The 22,026-nt window shown below is 37.6% G+C and overlaps 1 protein-coding gene across 4 annotated transcripts in view; it reads left to right on the top strand.

The window, feature by feature from the left end:
- VMP1 (vacuole membrane protein 1) overlaps nucleotides 1-22,026 on the top strand; it is a 77,618-nt gene that overhangs the window by 37,758 nt on the left and 17,834 nt on the right. For all 4 annotated transcript variants that reach the window (XM_067565753.1, XM_067565755.1, XM_067565754.1 and 1 more), the window contains 3 exons: nucleotides 15,137-15,217; nucleotides 19,547-19,663; nucleotides 21,711-21,772. In XM_067565753.1, the coding sequence (XP_067421854.1) occupies nucleotides 15,137-15,217; nucleotides 19,547-19,663; nucleotides 21,711-21,772 (260 nt within the window). The remainder of the gene's footprint in view (nucleotides 1-15,136; nucleotides 15,218-19,546; nucleotides 19,664-21,710; nucleotides 21,773-22,026) is intronic.

The raw sequence follows: 22,026 nt of genomic DNA, 5'->3' as shown, positions 1-22,026 counted from the left end.
ATCTTCTTTGTACATCTGATCATTAGTGACTTTGTGTGTTTGGATTCATATTTAAGTGGCATATTCTTTAAGGACTAATGATTTACACTTTGAGTGCTTGAGTTTTGCTTCTGTGCACTTCTGCATGAGCCAAGTTTCCCTGTAAAAATATTTTCTAGTTGCCTGTGTTACTATCAGTTACGTGCTGTTTGTTTACTTTCCAAATTATGCTCTGGCTTCCTTTAAAGAATACAAACTTGAAAAAGGGTTAATACCATATAAACCCTGAGATAAAACAGGACTCGTAAATGATTGAGTGCCATCTGTGCACTGAGCATCAGCCGTTGCTGGGACCTGTTTTTGACTCCACTGAACCTTTACTGGTTGTGGTTTGTCTGGCCATCACATGACTTCTCTGAAAATTCCCCCTCCCCTCCATTTCCAGTAAACTGTTTGAACAGGAGTGACTCAGAGTGAAACCAGCTTCCCTGTAACCACAGGGCCTGTTAAAGAATTTGTCAACGTGGACTCTAGAGGGTTTGTATTAAACTTAGCTGTAACTGCTTTGGTTTGTATTGCGTCAGGAATTCCATAGAACAACTTCCTGCCTGGAGAGTATGCTGCTTGTCTGCAATGAGTTAAACTGATGAACTCGGAGATACTGACCAGTAGACATATGTTAAATCCATCTTTCTTAAAGGCTTTGTGCCGGGAGCTGGGTTGCTTTTCCACACCTCAATGTAGAGTTTCTCATTTCAGAAATAAGAGTGCAAAGTACACCACCACACCCAGCCATGGTTGTTTTGAGGACTGGAGCACTCTATGTTCTGACAGGGCACTGTGACTTTACTCACATGGCATGAATAAGCAGAAATGTTACGTAACTACCAAAGTAGAGCTGGTCTGTGGCTAAATTAAATACTGATCTGTTTCTTGGTTAAAACAACACTAACAATCATGTTCTGATATGTTGACTTATCTATAAGGCTTCCTGGGTTGCCAGCTTGTTGGATCAAAAGGCTACGTTGTTGCCTTGGTCTTTTACAAGAAAATTTCGTGCTTTAAAGAGTGAATGGGGAGTTGTAAAGAAAAGGGAAATGCAGCTAGTGCAGTACAGTGGAAATCTTGCCTTTTTTCCTTCCCACAAAGACCCAATTCCAAATGCCATTCTTGATCTTTCTTTTAATCTTCCAATCACCCCCTTCCCTCATCGGCTTCCTCTCTTTATTAATTGTGCTGCAGAAGACAGAGATTGCCAGTGTTTGGTCTAGGCTGCCTAATGGGTGGCCACCAGGAGGTTTGTCTGCCCATTGTGCATTCCTGGAGTTTGATGCATGCATTTGTTAATACATGTATGGGAGTTCTTCTTCCTTAACCCTTTCACCTTGGGCCAGCATTAAAAATATAAATTCCCACTGATCTAACTCTGGTGAAGCATCACCCTAAAAATAGAAACTTTCCGTGAAATCTGGGGCTTGATAGTGAGGTAAATGTGAAATTATTTTTCACCAGAGAAAGAATCTACTAAATTGCAGGATCGTTTTTAGTATTGTCTTGGAGATGACTGGTAGATTGTTCTCCTAGGCTTTGTGAAAGGATCAGTGAAAACTTTGAGTACATATACGATATTAAAGAGGATTTCCCAAGAAAAGAGGGCAGTGAAGGGTTAATATAGCCAGACTGTTGACAATAGAAGCTATGAGTAATAACTTAAGCCTTTTTTCTTGCTAGATTTCTTTGGTTATAGGCAATAAATACAGCAGTCTTGTGCCTGCATTGTTCTATTCATTTGCACACCTGTTTACAGATAAGAAAAAAATTACCAGTATGAAGCATTAGGTTACCTTTGTTTAAACTAATTTAAAGATGTCATTTCAGTTTTCTCTTTGAAATGCCCTTTGCAAAATGCATTAGAGGCCCTATGCACTAAAACGTCTTTACATGCTTCTACTTTTTTTAAAATCTGGAACATGCAAATGAATAACTTGCTAATATAAAACAACGAGGGTTCTGTGGCACCTTAAAGAATAACAAATTTATTTGGGCATAAGCTTTCGTGGGCAGAAACCTTATGCCCAAATAAATTTGTTAGTCTTTAAGGTGCCACAGAACTCTTGTTGTTTTGTTGAAAACAGACTAACATGGCTACCCCCCTGGAACTTGCTAATATAAAGTCACCAAGTTAGAAATCTTGATCACCTTGAAATAGCCTGGCCCAATATCAGCATTGAAAGCAGAAATTAGTCCATTTACAAATTTCATGGGGTTTTTTTGCAGTAAAAGCCCATCACACCAAAAAGAGTACAATGTGAGTTTATGATCTTGCAATCTGCTGTTGAATAGCAATTGTGAATGAACAGTTAGTTTGAACTCTGCCCTTAAATGTTTATGGGGAATTCATGTTGCTGTCCGTGAGCAGTGTATGTGCATATCTAAGGGCACAATTTGTCCTTAACACTTGATGTATGGTATTGCAGTCTCAGATGGGATTGATTCTCCTCTGCAGAATAATCAGTAACTTCTACATAAATCTCTGAATCTTAGTTTGCATTTTTTGGGAAGTTGGGATCCAGTCAGAAATTTCTAATAATGATCTCTGTTCCTCTTAAATTCAGATGTAAAATTTGTGCTGTCTCCCTTACCCAGAATTTTGTTAGCTCCCTTACTTTGTCCTTGCCTTATCTTCCTTTAGGACTTCCTTCTAATTTCAGTCAGGTTATCCCAAACCTTTAGTTACCTCTGTGTATGTGGATTGTATTTGAGTTGTTGCCTTATGTAATTTGGAGGAGACAGGGCTACACCTTGAGAAAACATGCTACACTTCAGAAAAGTAGCTTCCAGAAGATGGTTTGGATTATGAATGCTTCAAGCAAGTTCATTTTTCTACTCCTATCCATACTAGGGTCTATCCTGTAAAACAAAAGAACACACTAGTGTTCAGTGCATTTAGGGTAGAGATCAAAAGGAGATGCTTGAGGAAACACCCTGCAGGAGCCTGCATTACCTAATAGAGATTAATTCTTGTCATCAAGAAAATGGCAACATTTTTTCTTGTTCCAGACACCGTTTAAATACCTTACCATTGTAGAAGAGTGGTATGTAGACCACTTCTCTTTAAGTCATCTGACAGCCATGGCTGCTTTCCATGAACAGTAAGTGGTGAAATATGCTGAGCTCTGTACATCATCTGCCGTTTAGGCTTATTGGGGGAGGCCTTGCATGTAGGGGAACTTGTCGTCTGTGTAATAGGTTGTTTGCCGACTGTTTAATTATTTAAGTGTCTCTGTTGCTTGTGTTTTGTTTTGTGGGTTTTTTTGTTTGTTGGTTATTGTTATATTTTTGAAATCGGGGGAAAATAGTATATTTTTTAATGCTGATGATTTTTTACTTGGATTTGTCTGGGGATGAAATAGCATTGTATATTATGCTCATCCGGTTATCCAAAATTGCTTCCTTCCTTAATGTAGGCATTCCGAGGTAGGCAATCAATCTCACTGCATTCAAGCCACAAAGAACCTTTGTTACAATAACTAGATCTTACTCAAATCCTGTATTTTTTAAAATTTGGGTAGGACCAGTCCTCTAGGAGTCCTACAGCTGCTAGTTCCTCCAGCATGCTAGATCAGCTGCCCTGTGGCCAAGGGAATCTGATTGTAGCCTTGGTATGGATGAACCCTTAGTTTGATGCTATAATGGTGTTTGAGCAGCTAGAGTTTGAGCTTGTTTGATGCAAGTTTGAGCTTGTTAGATGCAGTATCAATATACCATATTGATGTTAGCCCATTCGGAGAGGAAGGGGACAGAATGGGGCCTCTGGGTCACTGGCTAATGTGTGGGAATGAGTCTGGCAGGTTTTCTATATTTCTCCCTTCTTCACTAACAGAGCAGTGGCAATTAACTTAACACTGGTCTGATTCCCTCTTTGTCCAGAACAGTGGCTGCCTTCTCTACCATGTGACAAATACAGAAAAAATGATTAGTTGCCTTCCATGGAGCAAACTTTAGGATCCACACAAGAAGTGAACTTCTGGAATAACTGTGTGTAGACCCCATATACCCAATTCCTTGATGAGTGAAATAATACTGAATTATATTTAATGTCTGGTAGCACTTTGAAAATGTTCAGTGCTAGGTGCTGAAGTGGATAAGTCATGTAATGCTATAGTGCCAGTCTGAGATGGGGAACAGAGCATACTGGGGATATGGGGGATGTGGTAAAACACACTAGTGTACTAGCAGACAGATCTGATAAGACTCTGAAACTACATGCTTCTTCCTCTTCCCTCAAACTATTTCCTTTAATTGTGTCTCATCCTTTGTGTAATTTCTTTCTGGTTAAAATAAAAGAGTAGGACTTTTTTTTTTTTTTTTTTAAATTCACAAGTGTGTGAGCTTCAGATCCAACGGGGGGGGGAGTGCCAGAGCTCAGTTGGTGAGAGTTCCTGCCTGCTTTGAGCTCTGACCTATACTCATTCAGCCTGATGAATCATTGCCATAGAACTGGTTTTGGATTGCCATTATCTTGAGGCTTGTAAGGCGGGCTTTGGAGAGAGGACTGATTTTGGTGTTCTAAGAATTTGTTCTGGCTGTTCACAATTACATTTGCTAGTTCTTATCCCAAGATCTTGGTGGATGAGGGAAATTATTCCAAGCCTTTCCTATTCCAAAAACAGTTGGACACAGGAATGAAGAAAATTAGAAAGCCTTTTACATATTCCCAATAGTTTGATTAAAACAGAATTCTTTAAACTCTAGCTGCTATGCTTAGGCAGTTAGCAAGTTAACTTGTGCAGCCTGCATTTCACTGATCAACCTAGATCCACAGATTTTAGTGAGAGCTCTTATTTTTCATACAAAGGATTACTACTACTGTTGGTAAGGGTCCTGTTTCTGCTCAAATGCAGGTTGAAATATGAAATATATTGTCATGGCCATTACAAGGAAAACCTCATGTTGTTATGTTCTGGCCTTTTCTACTTCGGTACCTGTCTGTCTAGCGTTATAAGGCCTTCGTCACTATAGTGTCTGAGAGCCTGCCCCATAACTACATTAGTATCGTATATGGTGTACTCAGCCTCTTTTCTTTTTCGTTTTAGCAGTCATCTTCAAAACTCCTGTGCTGAAAGGGCAATAAGGTTAATTGTGTTTCCCATAAGAGAACTCCCCTCCCTTTTTTTCTTAAGCGTTGAAAACTGAGTTTAGTTACTTTCTCTCTCAATATGTGACGCATCAAAATTAGGCCTTGTTCCATCATTGAGTAAATTGGCAGTATCTTCAGATAACGTGCAAGCTTCATGGAAGGCATTAATGTGCCCAACTTTGGTGGTGGAAATGCATTGATATATTCCGTAAGACACACACCCAGTTCTCGTATTCCGCCAAACCTTTGTTGCATTTTGACATCAATCAATTGATATGTTAGTTGCTTGTTGGACATTTATTACTGTTTTATTACTTAGTCGTTTCTTTGAGCTCCTTCGACATCATGTGCGGAGTATCCGTTTCCTAATCAGTAGCCTGATAGTGTAATTCAATTGCCATATATATATATTCTTAGGACTTGGGATTTGCATCTATACAGTATCTACTGCATGGTCACCCTCTTCTAAAATATTCTCAGTAAATTCTGTGAAATCTTTTAGGTATTGTGTAACTCCCTGCTTCCATGACCAGATCAGTCCTTTTGTTATAGCTTGTTAACCAGGGGTTGCAGTATGCTACTGACGTGTCATAACACCCTGATTCAGTTAGGCCACGGTCCTCTTCCAGTACTGGTCATTCTAGTTTACCTAGTAGCTTCTTACATTGATGTATAAAGATTTATCATTTTTATTTTGTCTATGTACCTGTTTTTACTTGGGCCCCTGAGTATAATTATCCTGTTACTTTTCTAGAACTTAACTCTGTGCTCAACCTGTACTTTTCTCTAGGTACTTATATGGCCTTAGTACATAGAGTCTCCTGTTGAGATAGAATTTCTGTTGTCACCTTCACTGTACCTTTGTATTAGGACATCCCTAGCAGGTGTCTTTGTCCAGCTTCAGTTCTTTTCTGCACCTGTCAGCTTTCCCTTAACTTATAGTTTAAATAATCCTCCAAAACTTCGTTCATTTTCTGTTCCAGCAGTCTGGTTCCATGTCTGTTAAATGGATCCCACCCCTTTTTTAATAGGTCCCCCCTCTTTCCATAAAGAGTTCCTTCATGATAAATAAGGTTAACCTCTCTTTTCACCATCTTCTCACCCAAATTCTGAAAGTTCCCCCCTCTCATTGGCCCTTTGCACAGAACTGGAAGGATTTCAGAGAAACCTACAACAGAGGACTGAACCAAAGCTGCCTTCCTAGTAATTTGAATGTAGCTTCTAGTATCATTCTCTTTCACTTTACTTGCATCATTGATGCCAATGTGTACCAGGATTACAATCCACCTCTCTAACATTCACTAGAATTTTTTTTTAGATGTGTCATGAGATCTGCCACCTTCCCACCTGGCAGGTGATTCACAAACTCTTTTCCTGGTCACCAGATAACCAGCTATTGATATTACTAACAATATGTGATTCATTCACCAACGCCTATGCATCACACCAACTGTATTCTGAATTCCTGCAGTCAGCTCCTGGGAGTGTAAGGAAGAATCAGCTGCCTCTATCTCTGTTGGAAGCGGGGTCCCAAACAGGGAGTTTGACATTCCATTCCATGTTAGCTCCCTTCCAGTGTGAGACTGGCTTCCTCACTCGGGGGGTTGAGGCAAGCAGTTCGGAGATCGCTACAGTATGCCTATTGCTGTCTTCTTAATAAATCTGTGTTACTCCAGATTAGTACTCTGGCCTCAAGCTGCTGCCCTTGGGGTCTGAAAGCTGTGAGCTTTCTTCATCAGATGCACACATACCCAATTTGACAACAAAACGAGTAGTCATATGTTCTTCAGTGTGTACAGGACATGGGGCAGGCAGCCTCTACACTGACATACTCTATTGCTGACCTCCTATTTCCATAGTTAAACTGGGGTTTTCAATTTACCACCATGTATTGGGTTAAACAGAATCTTTCTTAGAAGCTCAAGATCCTTAGTTTGGTTAATTTAACAGATTTCCTTTGCATTAGTCCATTAACTAATTAACCTGCCTATTCCCACTCAATCTAAACTCCCCTGTACTCCTCGTCAGTGCTTCTCCTTTCTCTTTAGCCCTCTTCAGAAGTCCATAGTGTGTACACATGAATTGGCAATGTGGCAGTTTGATACCATGTTGGATGGATCCATTTTTGTCACTTTAAATCACCGTTATAACTTCCCTCCCAAAAGGCAAAAGAATGGTGCAAGTGTTACATAGATTATTGACCTGGTTGGATTCTGTAATCCATACACAGTCAAAGTTTTCATTGAAGGCAATGAGAATCTTGCCTACCTCAGAACTGCAATACCAGACTCTGTGTTACATAGGCCATCCTTTTATTCTTATAAACGCCCAATATTAATATTCTACTCTGTGTTCTCTGATACCTGGTCGTCTTGTGTGTATTTGCACACTGATCTGTTTAGATGTGTGTTGGGAATTGGCTGCTCTTGGGAGTTCATCTCCTGGCAGCACACATGGTAGCTGCTGTGCTGCTTTCTTGGCTTGTATATGCTGTAATATATAAGCCTATAGTTAGAAGTTTGAATGCTCTTGCATTTAGGAACATCTTATTCCGATGAGTTAATAATCCCTCCCTGTCCACTGAAATTCTAGAATTGAATGCCTAACCACAAATGGTCTTTTTTTCCATAAATTCTGTTTGATTCCATTGTGCTATAATAGAAGGCCAGAAGAAACAAAATATTGTGCAGCTCATTTTTAACATACCTCAGATTTTTAAATGAAAAAGGAGCTCTGTCTTTGTAGGCAGCACTTAAAACGTCAGGGATTTGTAATTTTAATAATCCGTAACAGTAATTTCATATGTTATCTTTTTAGGAAGAACGTACTCCTCCTTTTGATGATTTTTATCAGATCTTGCACAATTTAAATTAATTTTAGTATTGTAACCCAATTAGAAATAAAACCTTGGACTTTCCCTTTACATGAGTTATGCACTCATACTGAGAGACAAGGCAGGTAGGTCAACACTGAGATAGGTCATGATTATGTATGTGCCTTTATCGGGATATGGGAACACCAAAGTGCCTGCTCCTACAAAATGGTGGGTGCACTCAACACTTACTGACTTCAGACCCCAAATTACTCCTGTTTAATATCAGCTATTAAACTTCCATCCACAGTCCCAGCTTTCGTTGTTAAACACAGCAAAGCCTGCACTTAATAAAATATCCCCAAGTATTTGTTTGACCTTTAAAGACCCTCTTTTGCTAAGCACCTGATGTCCTGCTGGGCAGTTGCTTAAGTCAAGCCTTCTATCATTGATTTTCACCCATTCCTTCATTCCATGCACTGTCCCCAAAATTACCTAATGACTTCCAGTATGATGGCAAAACTCCTAAGCATAAGTGGTAAGTGAGTACAAAAATCCATCAGGTAGAAGCTCAAGGAGGAAGCCACGAGTATAACCAGGGCCAGTCCATTTATAAACCAGTATGGCTAATAGAAACTGAATTGGTTGCACAATGGTTCCCTATGGCCTTAAAAGCTCTGAATGAATCTACAAATGAACCTTTTAAAAAATCATATTGAAAATGTTAGATTCTCCTAATTTGGCATTTTCAATGTTGTAACAAGTCTCATGAATTTCGCAAGCGTAAGGAAAACTATCCATTTATTTCCCACTTGATAAAATGTTTTAATGCTTATGCCCCTGGGTATCACAGTGACGGGAGTATTAGGGCTTGTCTAAAAGGTGCAGCAATGCACATTGTTTTGCACATTAATTGGTCTCTGTGGATCCTGCACGTCAGAAATCACATCCCTGTACTACACGTTGCCGCAGCCTGGAGGCAAGCTCTTAGAAATGCTTAGATTGACAGGTAGATGCACTTGTGCTGGGTCAAAATGGAAGCGCCAATTTAAATAATTGTTTTCAAAAAGCATTCTTTCTTGTGCATGTCCATGTATCTGTTGTGTATGTATTGGATAGCTATAGTAAAATATGAATGAGCCAACCTCTGTGCCTGCTACTCTTTCCTGCTCTCTTTAATTGACTTGTTTTGTGGAAGCCATAGTGCCAAATTGGAGCCTACAGTCACTGACTGCTAGCACCACAGCAGTCATTTTTCTGCTGGACACCAGTGAAAGGCAAGTAGCGTGCACATTTGTGTAAGGGAGGCATATTCACCGTATCTCAGTACTCTGAACAACTCATTGCAACTCTCAGCATGTTGGAAGATCTCAGTCTGTGCAGTGTTACACGATTACCATAGGCCCAGTCTTGCGGTCCCTTGAGGGGAATATGCCTTATTCCCATGAATGGTCCCATTGAAGCTTTAGGAATTGCTCATGTAAGGGTTACAGGATGCAGCCCCATATTGTTAATGTTTGAGCTCTTTAGTAACTTTCCCCTTTAGTAACTGCCCTGGGTCTCTGAGTTGGATGGGTCTGGCTTTAAAGATTAAGAAAAATATAGACTTGCCTGAATTTTGGCCATTTCACGTTCTCAAACCCAAACCAATCTTTCTTTAGGATTCAGCAGTTACTATTTTGTACATACGTTTGTATATACAAAATCTGAATTGATATTTGGAAGGAATTTATGCTGCTTTGAAACACATCCACTTAGCTAATACATTGAAGGGAATCTTTTAAAGTCAGTATAATTTTGTCCTTCTCATAAAACAAGGTAACACTTTTAAAAGGAAGAAAGGAAATGTGACTACCAATTTGATAAAAATGGAAACAAAACAAGCCATAGGAATGATCCGTGCCTTGCAAATGAAGCACAGAATTACTTTGTGTACAACTTGATGAACAGTGATTTTTATAGTGGCAGAGGGTCCGTGTTAAGATGGCACAAAGCAGTGCTATAAGGCTGTAAGCAGGATCCTCCTGCTGAAGCTTGCAGAGAAGCAGAAGGTTTGGTGGTTTTTTAATTTCCCCTTGATTTTGTTCGCCTGCAACTTGTAGTGACAAAATGTTAGCATCAATAAATTGTACTCTGAGAAGTCACTTTTTCACAAAAGGCAGATCTGAAGCAAAACTTTTTAAACCACCAACTGAGACCTGTGATTCAGTATTTCAACATCGCCTATTTTTTGATGATGCTTATTTCCATTCCCGTTCTTGTGATCTGATGATTAACCCTGATGAAGTAATATAATAATCATTTAACCATCCCTTGCCTGTATTGCAGTAGTCACAGGAAATCTATTCCCAAACCAAAAAGAAATCTTCTTTGATAGCAACATAGTGAGTAAAAAATACTGTAATGTTAGGGTGAATGAATCATAGTAGCGGCGAGGAGAGGAGAGGAAAGTCTAGATTCTTTAATTTTGGGGGAATATGTTTTGCCTGTAAGTAGCTGAACTTTATGTATTTCTTTATTTTAAAGTAAGAAATAGATTAATTATATGAGAGTTTAATGTTATATCAAACAGTACGGAGTGTATTAGAAAAGAAACTGCTCCCAACATCAGTCTCTCTCGTACACTTGTATTGTGAAATAGGTAAAAGTTGTGAAACTGATGATTGTAGTGTCTGAGAAATGAAACTTATGGGTTTTTTTTATTATTGCAGATGTTTTAAAGTATTGACAAAATAAATTTGAGGAAGCAATGAAGTATTCTGCATTTGTTTCCATTAAAATAAATTGCTAAACACTGCAACTGCATAACTTTATAGTGATCCTAACCTGTATATTGCTATCCAATATACTGACATAGCTGTGATTTTATTTTAGTTTGGATTAAAGCATAAAATGTACAGACTATAGACACAGATAAAATTAGCTTAATTTTTTTCAACTTAAAATATTTCTCTTTTTAAATTTTATTTTAAACATAATGAAAAACCATGTAGAAAGAAAAAGGGAGAATCTTAAACTGAAAATAGTTGATATGAAAAGTAAATAACTATAGTTGTCTGTAACATGGAATATTTTACCATTACTACTGAAAAAAAACTAAAAAAAATCTTGAAATAAAATTAAAAAACAAAATCCACAAGATAAGAGATGGCAGAGGAAAAACCGTTAGAATATATATATATATATATATATATACACAAAAAGAATAAAATGAGCTTTTTACAATTGTCCTTCATTTTTGTAAGTCACGCTTTCTGAAATTAAAAATGTTTGTTCTTTTCTGGAAGAAAATAATTTAAGGCAGACTGTTCAGTTTTTGAATTGTAGGTGATTGTGTTGAGTTACAAACATCTTTAAAGCATAAGCATTTACTTTTTAAAATGAAAATTAAAGTAAAATGTTAATTCATATTTATGCTGCGTTAGCATAGCCTCAAAATCTATATGCAATTTAAATATATTATAATTATGTTCTATAAATGTTTTGCTAAATGTTACCTCGTAGCACTTTTGCTAGAGGGTTTGTTTCAAACTCTAGCTCATAAACATATAATAGTAAAAATTAAATGCAGTCTACTTCCATTGTAATATAGCACATACCTGTTTGAGTAACTGGATTTTAATGTCTTATAAAATTATTTTAAAGATGTATTAAACCTAGTTTAATACAACACCATGTAAAAACTTCAATAGATTTAAAGCGCAGATGTCACTTTAATTCCATGAACATTGTGAAACAGTTGGCAAAATAGGAAGTGAAAGTGTCATGATCATATCTAGTATTGTTATAAAATATATAGGAATTTCATAAGATGTTGCCCTATGCAGAAGGCAGCATTTTCTCTAGTTTTATCCTTCCAACAAAGATATAAATTCTATTGTTAAAAAGGCAATTTTACTTCAACAGTACTTTCCAACATAAATAAAATTGCCAGCAGGTATACTTTTAAAACAGTATTTCCACTTTGGCCTTCATTAGGCCCCTGGAACGTCTGTTTTTCCCCTTCATTTGTGTTGCACTTAATCACTTTTTTTTGGTGACTGCAGGAGCAGACTGAAATTTTGAAAGGGTCTTACTTCCTTTTTGCTCACGCTGAGCTCATTTTAACCTTAGTGGAAGTTGTTTGTGTACTGAGCAAATGAGATCCTTATATGTGTCACTTCTTTTACTAGTGCTCAGACATTAAACTGTTTCATATTTGTTTTCAGTTCAGAAATAATTTTGAAGAAATTTTAGCATGAGAAGTAGCCACACATACTGACCGAGAGCAACCTCTTTGGCATATGAAAGGTTTTGGGCTATCCTAGTTCATAGATCAGTTGTTATTTACAGCCCCAATTGTCAATTGGTGACTAAAATGTAGGTATATTTTTTTTAATTGCATAACGACCTGCTTTCCTTAATGCCTATCATTTCCCTGGCTGCTTTATCCAGAAAGTTTGTCAACACAAAAGCCCTTAACATAATTTCTTATAAATGCAATACTAGAAGATAAAATGGTGGAAAGCATTGATAATCCTGCAGTAGGGTCTCAATTTATCTAAAAGGCAAGATGATTGTCATGAAATGTCTCAAATATGCATTTCCATATAATTTAACTAGTGTAATAAACTGCTTCTTTCTCAGACTATTTTTTCTTCGGGAGAGAGTTCAAAGCGTGAAGATGAGAAAGTAAAAATATGCAATCTTGATAGATACTTTTCCAAATTTACATTTTTTGTCCCAGTCCCACTGAAGTCACTGGGAGTCTTAAGATTTAAATGGGAACAGGAATGGGCATTTGTTTGTAACCTACTTGTGGTTTAAATAGCCGTTAAACTTAAAGTAGAAAACAAGTTGGAAGGAGTTTTAAATATATAACTATTTTATCCTGTTTTATTTGGTAATAGAATGTGTAGATAGTGGATTATGAAATGTTATATAAGATATGTCATTCATAAAGCAAAATTTCCCACTAGAGCATCATAAAATAGAGCATCGGTTGGGCACATTTTAAAAAATCCACATAAACACTAAATGTCCTATTTGGAATTACTATGAAAACAGTAATTTAAAACAAAATTTCAATGATCACTCTGCTTTCTACAAGAATAGAATTTCTAAATGGAGAACTTTTCTCAGAGTATAAAACCCACATTAAGTGGGTTAGTATAATTAAAAAGTACAGTTGTAGTATGGATTTTAAAGGTGACCTAATTGTGTTTAAACAGAAAAACACTTATGTTAGAATAATAAGCTTTTCACAGTCAGGCAGGTATATTTAAACATCAAATTACCATTGCATCCCAAAGAACTCCATAAATTACTAGGGATCCTCCAAGTTTTGTTGGTTAAAGCGCCATAATGAATGGGTTTTATTTTAGTACAGTTTGGAGAAAAGATGTAATGTTATAGCAAAGAATTTTATGACAAAAGTGACCAATAAGTGGAATAAATATTTATTAAGTTGTTTAAATATTTAATATTTACTTTAAAAATGTGAGCATATGTGAATCACATCTATTTGCTTAACGCTGTATTCATGTAAAATATTTGCTGTTCATCTATTTTAGCTTACAGTTCTGAAGGTTCTGTTATAATAATAAGTTTTTAAAATGCAGAGGTTGAATTATGTTGGCATAATTCTAGCCATAAAACGGGGACAGGGGAAGGGAAATTTATAATTTGATTGTTAGGCAGGATGCTTTCCTATGAAAGAAGGTTGTGTCTAACAATCTTTTTCACAGAATATAAAAATACAAATAATATCTTACTATTGACACACTCCGGTTATTTTAATACTGAGGACTCCCCTACTTTTAAGCACTTTAATATCAAAGTATTCCCATTTTATATTGTACAGTTTGTTCCAAGCCTGGACAGATGTCATTGAACATGAATCCACTTAAATAGATCTGTTTTAATTTGAATAACAATTGTAGATTCCTGCAGGTTTTTTTTTTACTTCCTACATTTAAATGGAATTAATTTGTCTGTGAGTGTATATTTTATAGTAACTTTGATTTTAACATAGCCATTTTATTGTATATTTGATAGTGACAGACACGCTAAAGTTTGTCATATGTTTTTCTGACTTTAAAAATCAGTAAGTAAACAGCACATTAAATGACAAAGCTACTGTACTTTAAGTGATTGAAAACTGTATTTTACAGTTTTATTAGTAATAATTGTAGCCATGTTGGTCTCAGGATACTAGAAAGACAAGATGGGTGAGGTAATATCTTTTATTGGACCAACTTCTGTTGGTGAGAAAGACAAGCTTTTGAGCTACACAGAGCTCTTCTTTAGGTCTTGAAGAGGACCTGCAGAACAGCTTTGTGTTGCTCGGAAGATTCTCTTTCACCAGCAGAAGTTGGTCCGATTAAAAGATATTAGCTTACACACTTTGTCTTTTTATTAGTGATAAAGCATTTAGATAAGGAATTCACAACTGTTCACCAGTAACACTTCTATAGACTTTACTCATTTAAATGCATTATGGCACTGTTCACAGAAATATATTTTGGAAATAGACTACATGCAGTTAGAACGGCTCTGATGCAGGGGGAGGAATATAGGCTGAACATTGACATGATCATTTCCTTCGTTGCTTTTTCAATCTCAGGGGTGAAATCCAGTAACATCAGTAAGAGTTTTGCCGTTAACTTTGATGGGGCCCAGAATCTCAATAGTTGTAGCAACCAGGAGAACATGTTGTTGGAGACCCTGGTTTGACTGAGTCTTTCCACGATGGTAGAGACATGAGGTATTATGAAAATATTGTGTGCTAACCTGACCTTCTGAAAGTACCCTCCACCATCTGAGAAACACTGACAATGGCCTTCCAGGGAGCTGGTATGAGGATTAGTATAGTAGTGGCAGCAGCAACTCCAGGGTGTGGAAGGGAAAATACACTAGGAGGGATTATTCCATAATGGAGTGATCTTTACCTATGTTACAAAGTTTGGATGAGTCATATCTGCAGGAAAAGCTAAAAACCGGTAACTGTGAATGTTCAGAATTTCAACTTGGCTATAACATAATGAATGTTCGGTTCACTGACGTTTCAAATTTGCTTTCTTGTCTTAACAGCTTTCTAATGCTAACTTGTAAAATACAAACCCTAGAGGACAGGTTTGAGATAATGAAATGACATGTGGAAAGGTGTTTAGAGATGATTTCATTTAGTTTGCATCCTCATTAATGCCCTGCTTCCTTGTTTGCAGGACTTTGCCTCCCGAGCTAAACTGGCCGTCCAGAACCTGGTTCAGAAGGTTGGATTCTTTGGCATTTTGGCCTGTGCTTCAGTAAGTCCATTTCAGTATTGATGTATCACAGTATTGATGTGTCACAGAAGTGTGAATAATGTGTGTTGAATTTATTACGTACCTGCATTGAAATAACACTACTTTGCCTATGGCTTGATCTTGCTTTTAACTATCCAATTTTAATTTTCACGTTCCTCAAACAAGAGCTGTTTTGCATGGTGGTTGGGGGAATGGAGTGTTGGTGGTGGTAATTATTATTTGTGGTAGCGCCTAGGAGCCATAGTCATAGACCGGAACCCCATTGTGCTAGGCGCTGTATAAACAGAACAAAGATGGCCCCCATCCCAAAGAGTGTAGTGTCTTGCTTCCTTGATGTCTCAGCTCTCATCACAAACTAAAAAACAGGGATAGATTAATGAAGCAGTGAGAACACAAGGGAGATACTTTCCAGGAAGGTTTTTAATCAGTTTTAAAAACCGCCAACATCCCACAATTCAGGGCTTCCCTATGAGTTTCAGAAAGGCTTATTGCTATCCACAAGGTGCACTGATTAGTTATATGTTGGAGCTTATTACAGTGAAACCTGAGGCATACAGTGATGTCCACACTGCCTAAGAATTGGAAAGGTCTGTGGTCCAGTGGGCCTCATATTGAGGGAAGTTTTCAGCAGATTAAACAAAGGTATCTTTAAAAGCTAGTTTAAACGTCCATAAGCTTCTACTTTATGACAGGCATCAGAATCTGTATTAACCTGTTGAGGTCTTGTCTAATGCAGGCACGTGCCATGTTGTCCACTATCCTGTGATTAGGGAGTAAGCAGGCCTGCTACTCCTATCCTGGTTCCCCAGACAACGAACCAGTTCTGATTTCTGGGGGATTAGTCATAAAGCATCTGTATCTTGGTTTGTTATGGCTGGTTCAGGCACAACCCATGGGTCCTGATAAAACCTGTGTCTGTACATGTCTGTGACATACCTGTGCTAATAGTTCTTCACACTTCTGCGTGTGAAAATAAATAATAAGCAGGAATAGAAAAATCCCCCAAATACATAAAAGTGCCTATACAAAACACAGCCAGATTAAAGTATTCACCTGTCTGCCCCCTCTGTGAGCCTAGCTTCTTTATTAGCTTCCAGAACCTTAGAGGTGGCAAATTAATATTAATTATGTGTGTAAGTTTAGGGCACTTATATTTACTTGCAAAGATAAATCTGATGACTATTTCTGGCATTCTCCTCGCTATTTTGTAGCTAGCAAATTCCTTCCAGTTTAAGTTTTTGAATTGCCTAGTGTTCAAAGGGTAAATCAGGGGTAGTCAATTCTTTTTTGTCAGGTCCAAATTTCTTGGTCACTGTGTAGTCAAAGTCCAGACTACAGAGAAAATAAGAAAAAAGACAACAATAATGATAATAAGTAAATGAAAAGATTTTGGGGTCTGTTCAAAAGCGTCTGGCGGTCTGGATTTACGCTCCCTTCCGCCTGTTGACTCCCTTGGTGTAGATCTAGATCACTGAGCTGAATTATACTCTTTAAATCCCTCAAACCAGACTGCACCATCATCAGGTCTGACTCATCATTCTGCAGCCACTGTCTCGTGAGATGTGATTGAATAGACTCATTTGTCTGCTTTGTTTAATGAGAAAAACAATTTTAAAATGGCAGGCATGACTTACCAGAGCAGTTGGACTGGGAGAAATGTGAATATCTGGAAAATAGGAGAATGTTGAGGAGGATGTTACTTAGCAATGCTTTTGCTAAACGTTTAATCGTTTTCTTAGTGTGATACAATAATGCCAACTTAGGTGCATTGTTTCTTCAATATGAGTTAGCCTGTCCACTCAGTCTGCTTCTGCTGACTGGCCTGCCATTTGTTTTCATGCATGTGAAAATTCTGAAGGACCCTAGGCTACCCTAAGGGATGAATTCCTTTTTAAAATGTAATCTTTGAATTTTGCATATGAAAACATTACAGACAGCATGACATGAACTTCTCATGGGCAGTGCTTCAGGGAGGACATTGGACAATTCTAGTGAGGCCTAGTTTGTTCCCTCTGTAGGCCAAAATTATTGCACGCACTAGAGACTTCTTGTATTTTTCAGTTCCCCTCACAAGCTCCCTGTGTGCCATCCTCTCATCCCTCTCTATCTCAGGGACTCCCTGAAACCCCCAATACCAGAAGCTTTATGTCCTCCCCATTGCCACATGCAAGGAGTTATGTGTGCATCCCCATTTCCCCTTCTCCCCACCATTCTTATTCCTTTTGTTTTCTGTCTGAAAGATTAGTTGAGGATCTGTATTAGAAGGACAGGCAGCATTGAGATGGGGGGGCACTGTGCAATATTAAAAAATGATCCTGTTAGATACAGAAATGTTGAGTTCAGTGTGTATCAAAAGCCTTGCAGGCTTGGCCAACGGGACTGACTGGCCACAATTTTCTTCAGTGGTAATTTGAGATGAGCCATTGCTACTCTCCTGAAAATAATTTCTGCAGCTCCTGTCTTGAGGAAGCTGCAGCCACTTGGCCATAAATAGTATTTGCCCAGTGATCCCAAGTTATTTTGTTGTAGGACAGGCCTATATGTTCACAGCTGGGCAAACCCTGAGGAGTCTGAGAGTCTTCACTAGGAAAAAACGTGTGTGTTTAAACTGTTTGTTAACTTGTAATCCTAGTATGGACAAGGCAATTTGTAGCTTTGGGATAAACGTCATCCCGCTAACGTGTTAAAACTATAAATTACCTTGTTTAAATTAGAATTCTAACACGTTAGCTAACGTTAGCTAAAAAAACTCACATTTTCCTAATGAAGACAAGGCCACAGCAGGATTATCCTAGCCTGAGGTATCAGCTATCCCCACCTAACCTCCAAGGACACACCACTGGATTCCATTAACAACAATTTATTTGGCATCCTATCAACCACTATCTTGAGCCAAGATAGCCTGCCTATAACTTTGAGGGCCACCCAGTTTCTGAACAAAAGAGCAAAAGCAACCCTAAGAGATCCTTATTGTAGGCCAGTGAAAATTTCGTATCTGTGGCTAGCTTTTTCTGGCATCCCTCCATACTCATTTTGGGTATGTCTAGACTAGGATAAAAGGAGTGTTAAGACAACACATTAGCTAACGTATTTTAACACCCTAGTGTAGATAGGTCAATTTGTATTTTAACACGTGTTAGCTGGTTGAAGAAAACGCTAAGTTCCCCTAGCTAATGCATGTACTGATACAACTTGCCCTGTCTATGCTATGGTTTTCATGTAATAGTTAAAACATATTGGCTAATGTGATTTTAAAACAAAACAAAACACCTTATAGCTTAGTGTAGACTTGTTTTGTGAGAGCACATTAATCAACACATCTCTAGACTTGGTAAACTCAGTTGGTGGCTTTCTACACGTGAGCTGGTCGTTTGTGTGGTCAAGATACCACTTTAGGCAAAGAGAGGCATGGGTGGATACCATTTGACTCTTACTTTCTTCGGTAAGTGGTGGGTGCTATAAACTTCTAATTAAACTTGGAATTACTAGTCTGTAACAGCCTGTTAAATGTAAGTCATATAAATTAAAACCTAAAATCTTAAAGCTGCAAAGTTGTCATTTTTATAGCTCTCTTAGTATCTCATTTGTCTCTATTTATTTGTTCACGTAACAAAACCGGGAAGGCACAAATACCGTGAGAAGTTGGCAGAGTAATTCACTGTTACTGTAAGCAAAACATGCTTTTGTGTTTACTCGTATCTGACAGACGCAGTACGCTGTGCACTGCATGTTAAGTGTAAGTCTTGGACTCCGTTGGTCTTTTCTTGGTATTATGATCCCATCTTCAAAAATGTTCTTGAAATTAAATAAAAATTGAAGTAAAGAAATTAACAATAAAGAAATCCTTTAATTTTTAATGAAATGCTTTTATTCTTTTTAAAGAAATATCTTTGCTTTTTTTAACAGCATACATCTGACTATAAATACCATGGTTTTATGCCTTTCAGATAGAAATCACTGGAGATCATTTTGAGCACTGACTCACACAAGCAACGTGCTTGTCAGGAAGAAAATTTATATATTACTCAAACTGCTCACTGTGGTTTCTATGCTTTTCATATGGAAAACGTCTGTTAGCTATTTTTTTAATCCTGAGGATAAAAGGAGAGTAGCAGTGGAATTGTCTGGGACATTGTCTAGATGAAGCTTCACAATTTAAGTTATGGGCTATAAATATTAACATTTTTGTATGTATTAAGGCACAAGATTTTTGGCTTGTTTTGAGAAAGGAAGAGGAGTTCATTTTTCAAAATTTGAGATATCACTAAGCAAAATAAATTTAATGTTGAGTTCTGGTTCTTGAACTTTTCTTTCCTTTATGCTTCATAGATTCCAAATCCTCTGTTTGACCTGGCAGGGATAACATGTGGCCACTTTCTTGTTCCCTTTTGGACCTTCTTTGGCGCAACCCTAATTGGGAAAGCAATAATTAAAATGCACATCCAGGCAAGTACATGTTACACTTCCTATAAAACACCGGGGAGAATTTGTTTTAAGTAAGAATGGCACCATTACCTCTGCAATGTTTCAGTGAACTGTGATGACCCCTTCCTGATTCACTGTGATGGAAGTCCGTTTGGTGCAACAGATACAAAATAAAGATTCTGTTAGGGTTACTGTAATCAGAACTTGGGCAACTAAATAATCTGAGGCTACAAACTAATAAATTCACCGCCTACACCATTCAGGAAATCGGTGTTAGCCAAGTTATTTACCTAGAGTTTTTACCAGACGGAAAAGGCTTCAGACTCATAATGAACTTGCTTTTTTGGTAACACACACTCATTTCAGAGAGCAGTAGAATGAGCATTTATCAGCTAGGAAGTATTTTTAAATGTTCACTTTCACTTGAGTTAAATTTTTAAAGAAAATCACAATCTTTTCATCGCTCCTGATACCTGGTCTCTGCTAAAGCCAATCTGGGGTTATGTGTTTGGACAGGTTGGCCCTGATTTTCAAAAGTGACTGATGATTGAGACACTTTAAAGGGGTTTGATTTTCAGAGAGCAGGTTCTTAATATTTTCTGAAAACGAAGTCCTTTCAATATGTATTAAGTTGGGCATCCGGAACCAGGGACACCCAAAATCGCTCACTTCTTGATGCTGGCTTTTAAAGTTACTGGAGGAGCTTTTCACCATTCTGTTCAATGCAAGATAAATCAGTATTGTATTCAGTTACATTGTAGTTTATTGGTGATGCTCCAGTTGGCTATATATGATGTGTCCCTAATTATGCCACCTGCTTTGTAATCAGTAGAAAATTTGTCTTTTAATTCAGCATCCCAGTACAAATGCACTGGCCATAGCTGTGTAGCTTGAAAATCTTTATTGTCCCTTCATTAGAGTAGTGATAGTGGGTGGCTGTATGAGATTACTTCTGCAGTACGGTACACCCAATCAAAAGGATCTCATCCCAGACCAGGACTCTGTTAAAGGGATAGTCCTTCCAGCTTATTTTTTTCTGCCTAGTACCTTTCTACCCTACGTTACCTAGGTTTAAAATGATGGCTAATCCATGGGTCTGAAATCATGAAGTTGAGTTTATTGTGAAAAGACTTGAGAGTCCATTTGTGCAGTTTTATTAATTTCCTTATTCAGAGTCCCGTTAATTCACTTCTCATCTGATCATACATACACTGATTTAGTGGAGACTGTATAGACATTGGGTGTCATCTCACCTACAATCTGTAAGAGGGCAAGCTATCAGATCTGACACAAATAGGATTAATAATGGCTACATTAACAGAACTTTAACTGTAACATTTGTAACAAGTAGAGCCATGCAATCACTAGGCTTTGGTTTTGTCATGTAGGGCATCTTCTCTACATAAGGTCACCTGTCTGTCACTGAAATACATTCTGATTTTAAATTTTTAACTTTAAATATCTAGGGCAATCATCTCAACCAGGTCACTGCTTCTGAAGGGAGAAGTAGTCTAATTTTCATAGGCAAAATTGGTTACCCATAGTCTCATTTATTTTGTTCCTGATCTGGTAGGTCTTTGTTCCTTATAGTGCCCTTCTAGGAGATAAGGACTTAATGAATCTTTTTGGTCCCATCTTTCACTTCCATGAAATTTGAATTTTATGTGTACACATTTTTTTTGTAATGGGGACATACATTTGTCTTTCTGCACAGTAATGAGTGTTTTTCCATGAAAGCATTGATGGAGTTGAGTGACCTTGAACTTCTGGGAATTTACATTTGGGGAGGATGTGAAATGGTTAGTAACACAGGCTGGAAAAACATTGCAAGAAATTAAATGTCTGAGGAAATAGAATAATAGTTTAAAAGTAATCAGCACTTCTCTGTTCTGGCTCTTTTATTGAAAAGGATATTGAAAAACAATGACACTAAAAGAAAAGTGAAGGGAAAATTATCTAAGTGCAGAAGAAGCCATTTAATTGGAAAGGAACATAAGTTGTTGTACTCCATTGTCTTTGCTTCCCTTTTGATTAAACATTTCTCTAACTGATGTTTTCCTTCCTACAGAAACTTTTCGTTATTATAACGTTCAGCAAACATATAGTGGAGCAGATGGTGTCCCTAATTGGGTGAGTAATTCAATAACTGACTAATACCTTCACTGTTTGAGTGGAAAAATACTAAGGAGTCCAATCTAGTGTGCTGAAAGTTGACTTTCTGCTAAAGGATGCAATGCTTTACTCTCAAGAAGTACAGTACAAGCTTTGGCCAACAAAGCTGGTTGAGATCTTATTTGAGCTGTCATTTTTTCTTATCCTAAAGATTCAACTACCTCAAGCAACATAATAGCACTGATGTTTAGATGGATGTAATATGTTCTTAC

Source organism: Emydura macquarii, unplaced genomic scaffold (genome assembly GCF_026122565.2).
Source record: "Emydura macquarii macquarii isolate MOO-44397 ecotype Brisbane River unplaced genomic scaffold, CSIRO-AGI_Emac_v2 contig_2699, whole genome shotgun sequence".
NCBI classification, from domain to species: Eukaryota; Metazoa; Chordata; order Testudines; family Chelidae; genus Emydura; species Emydura macquarii.
This window is presented reverse-complemented; position numbering and strand designations above follow the sequence as displayed.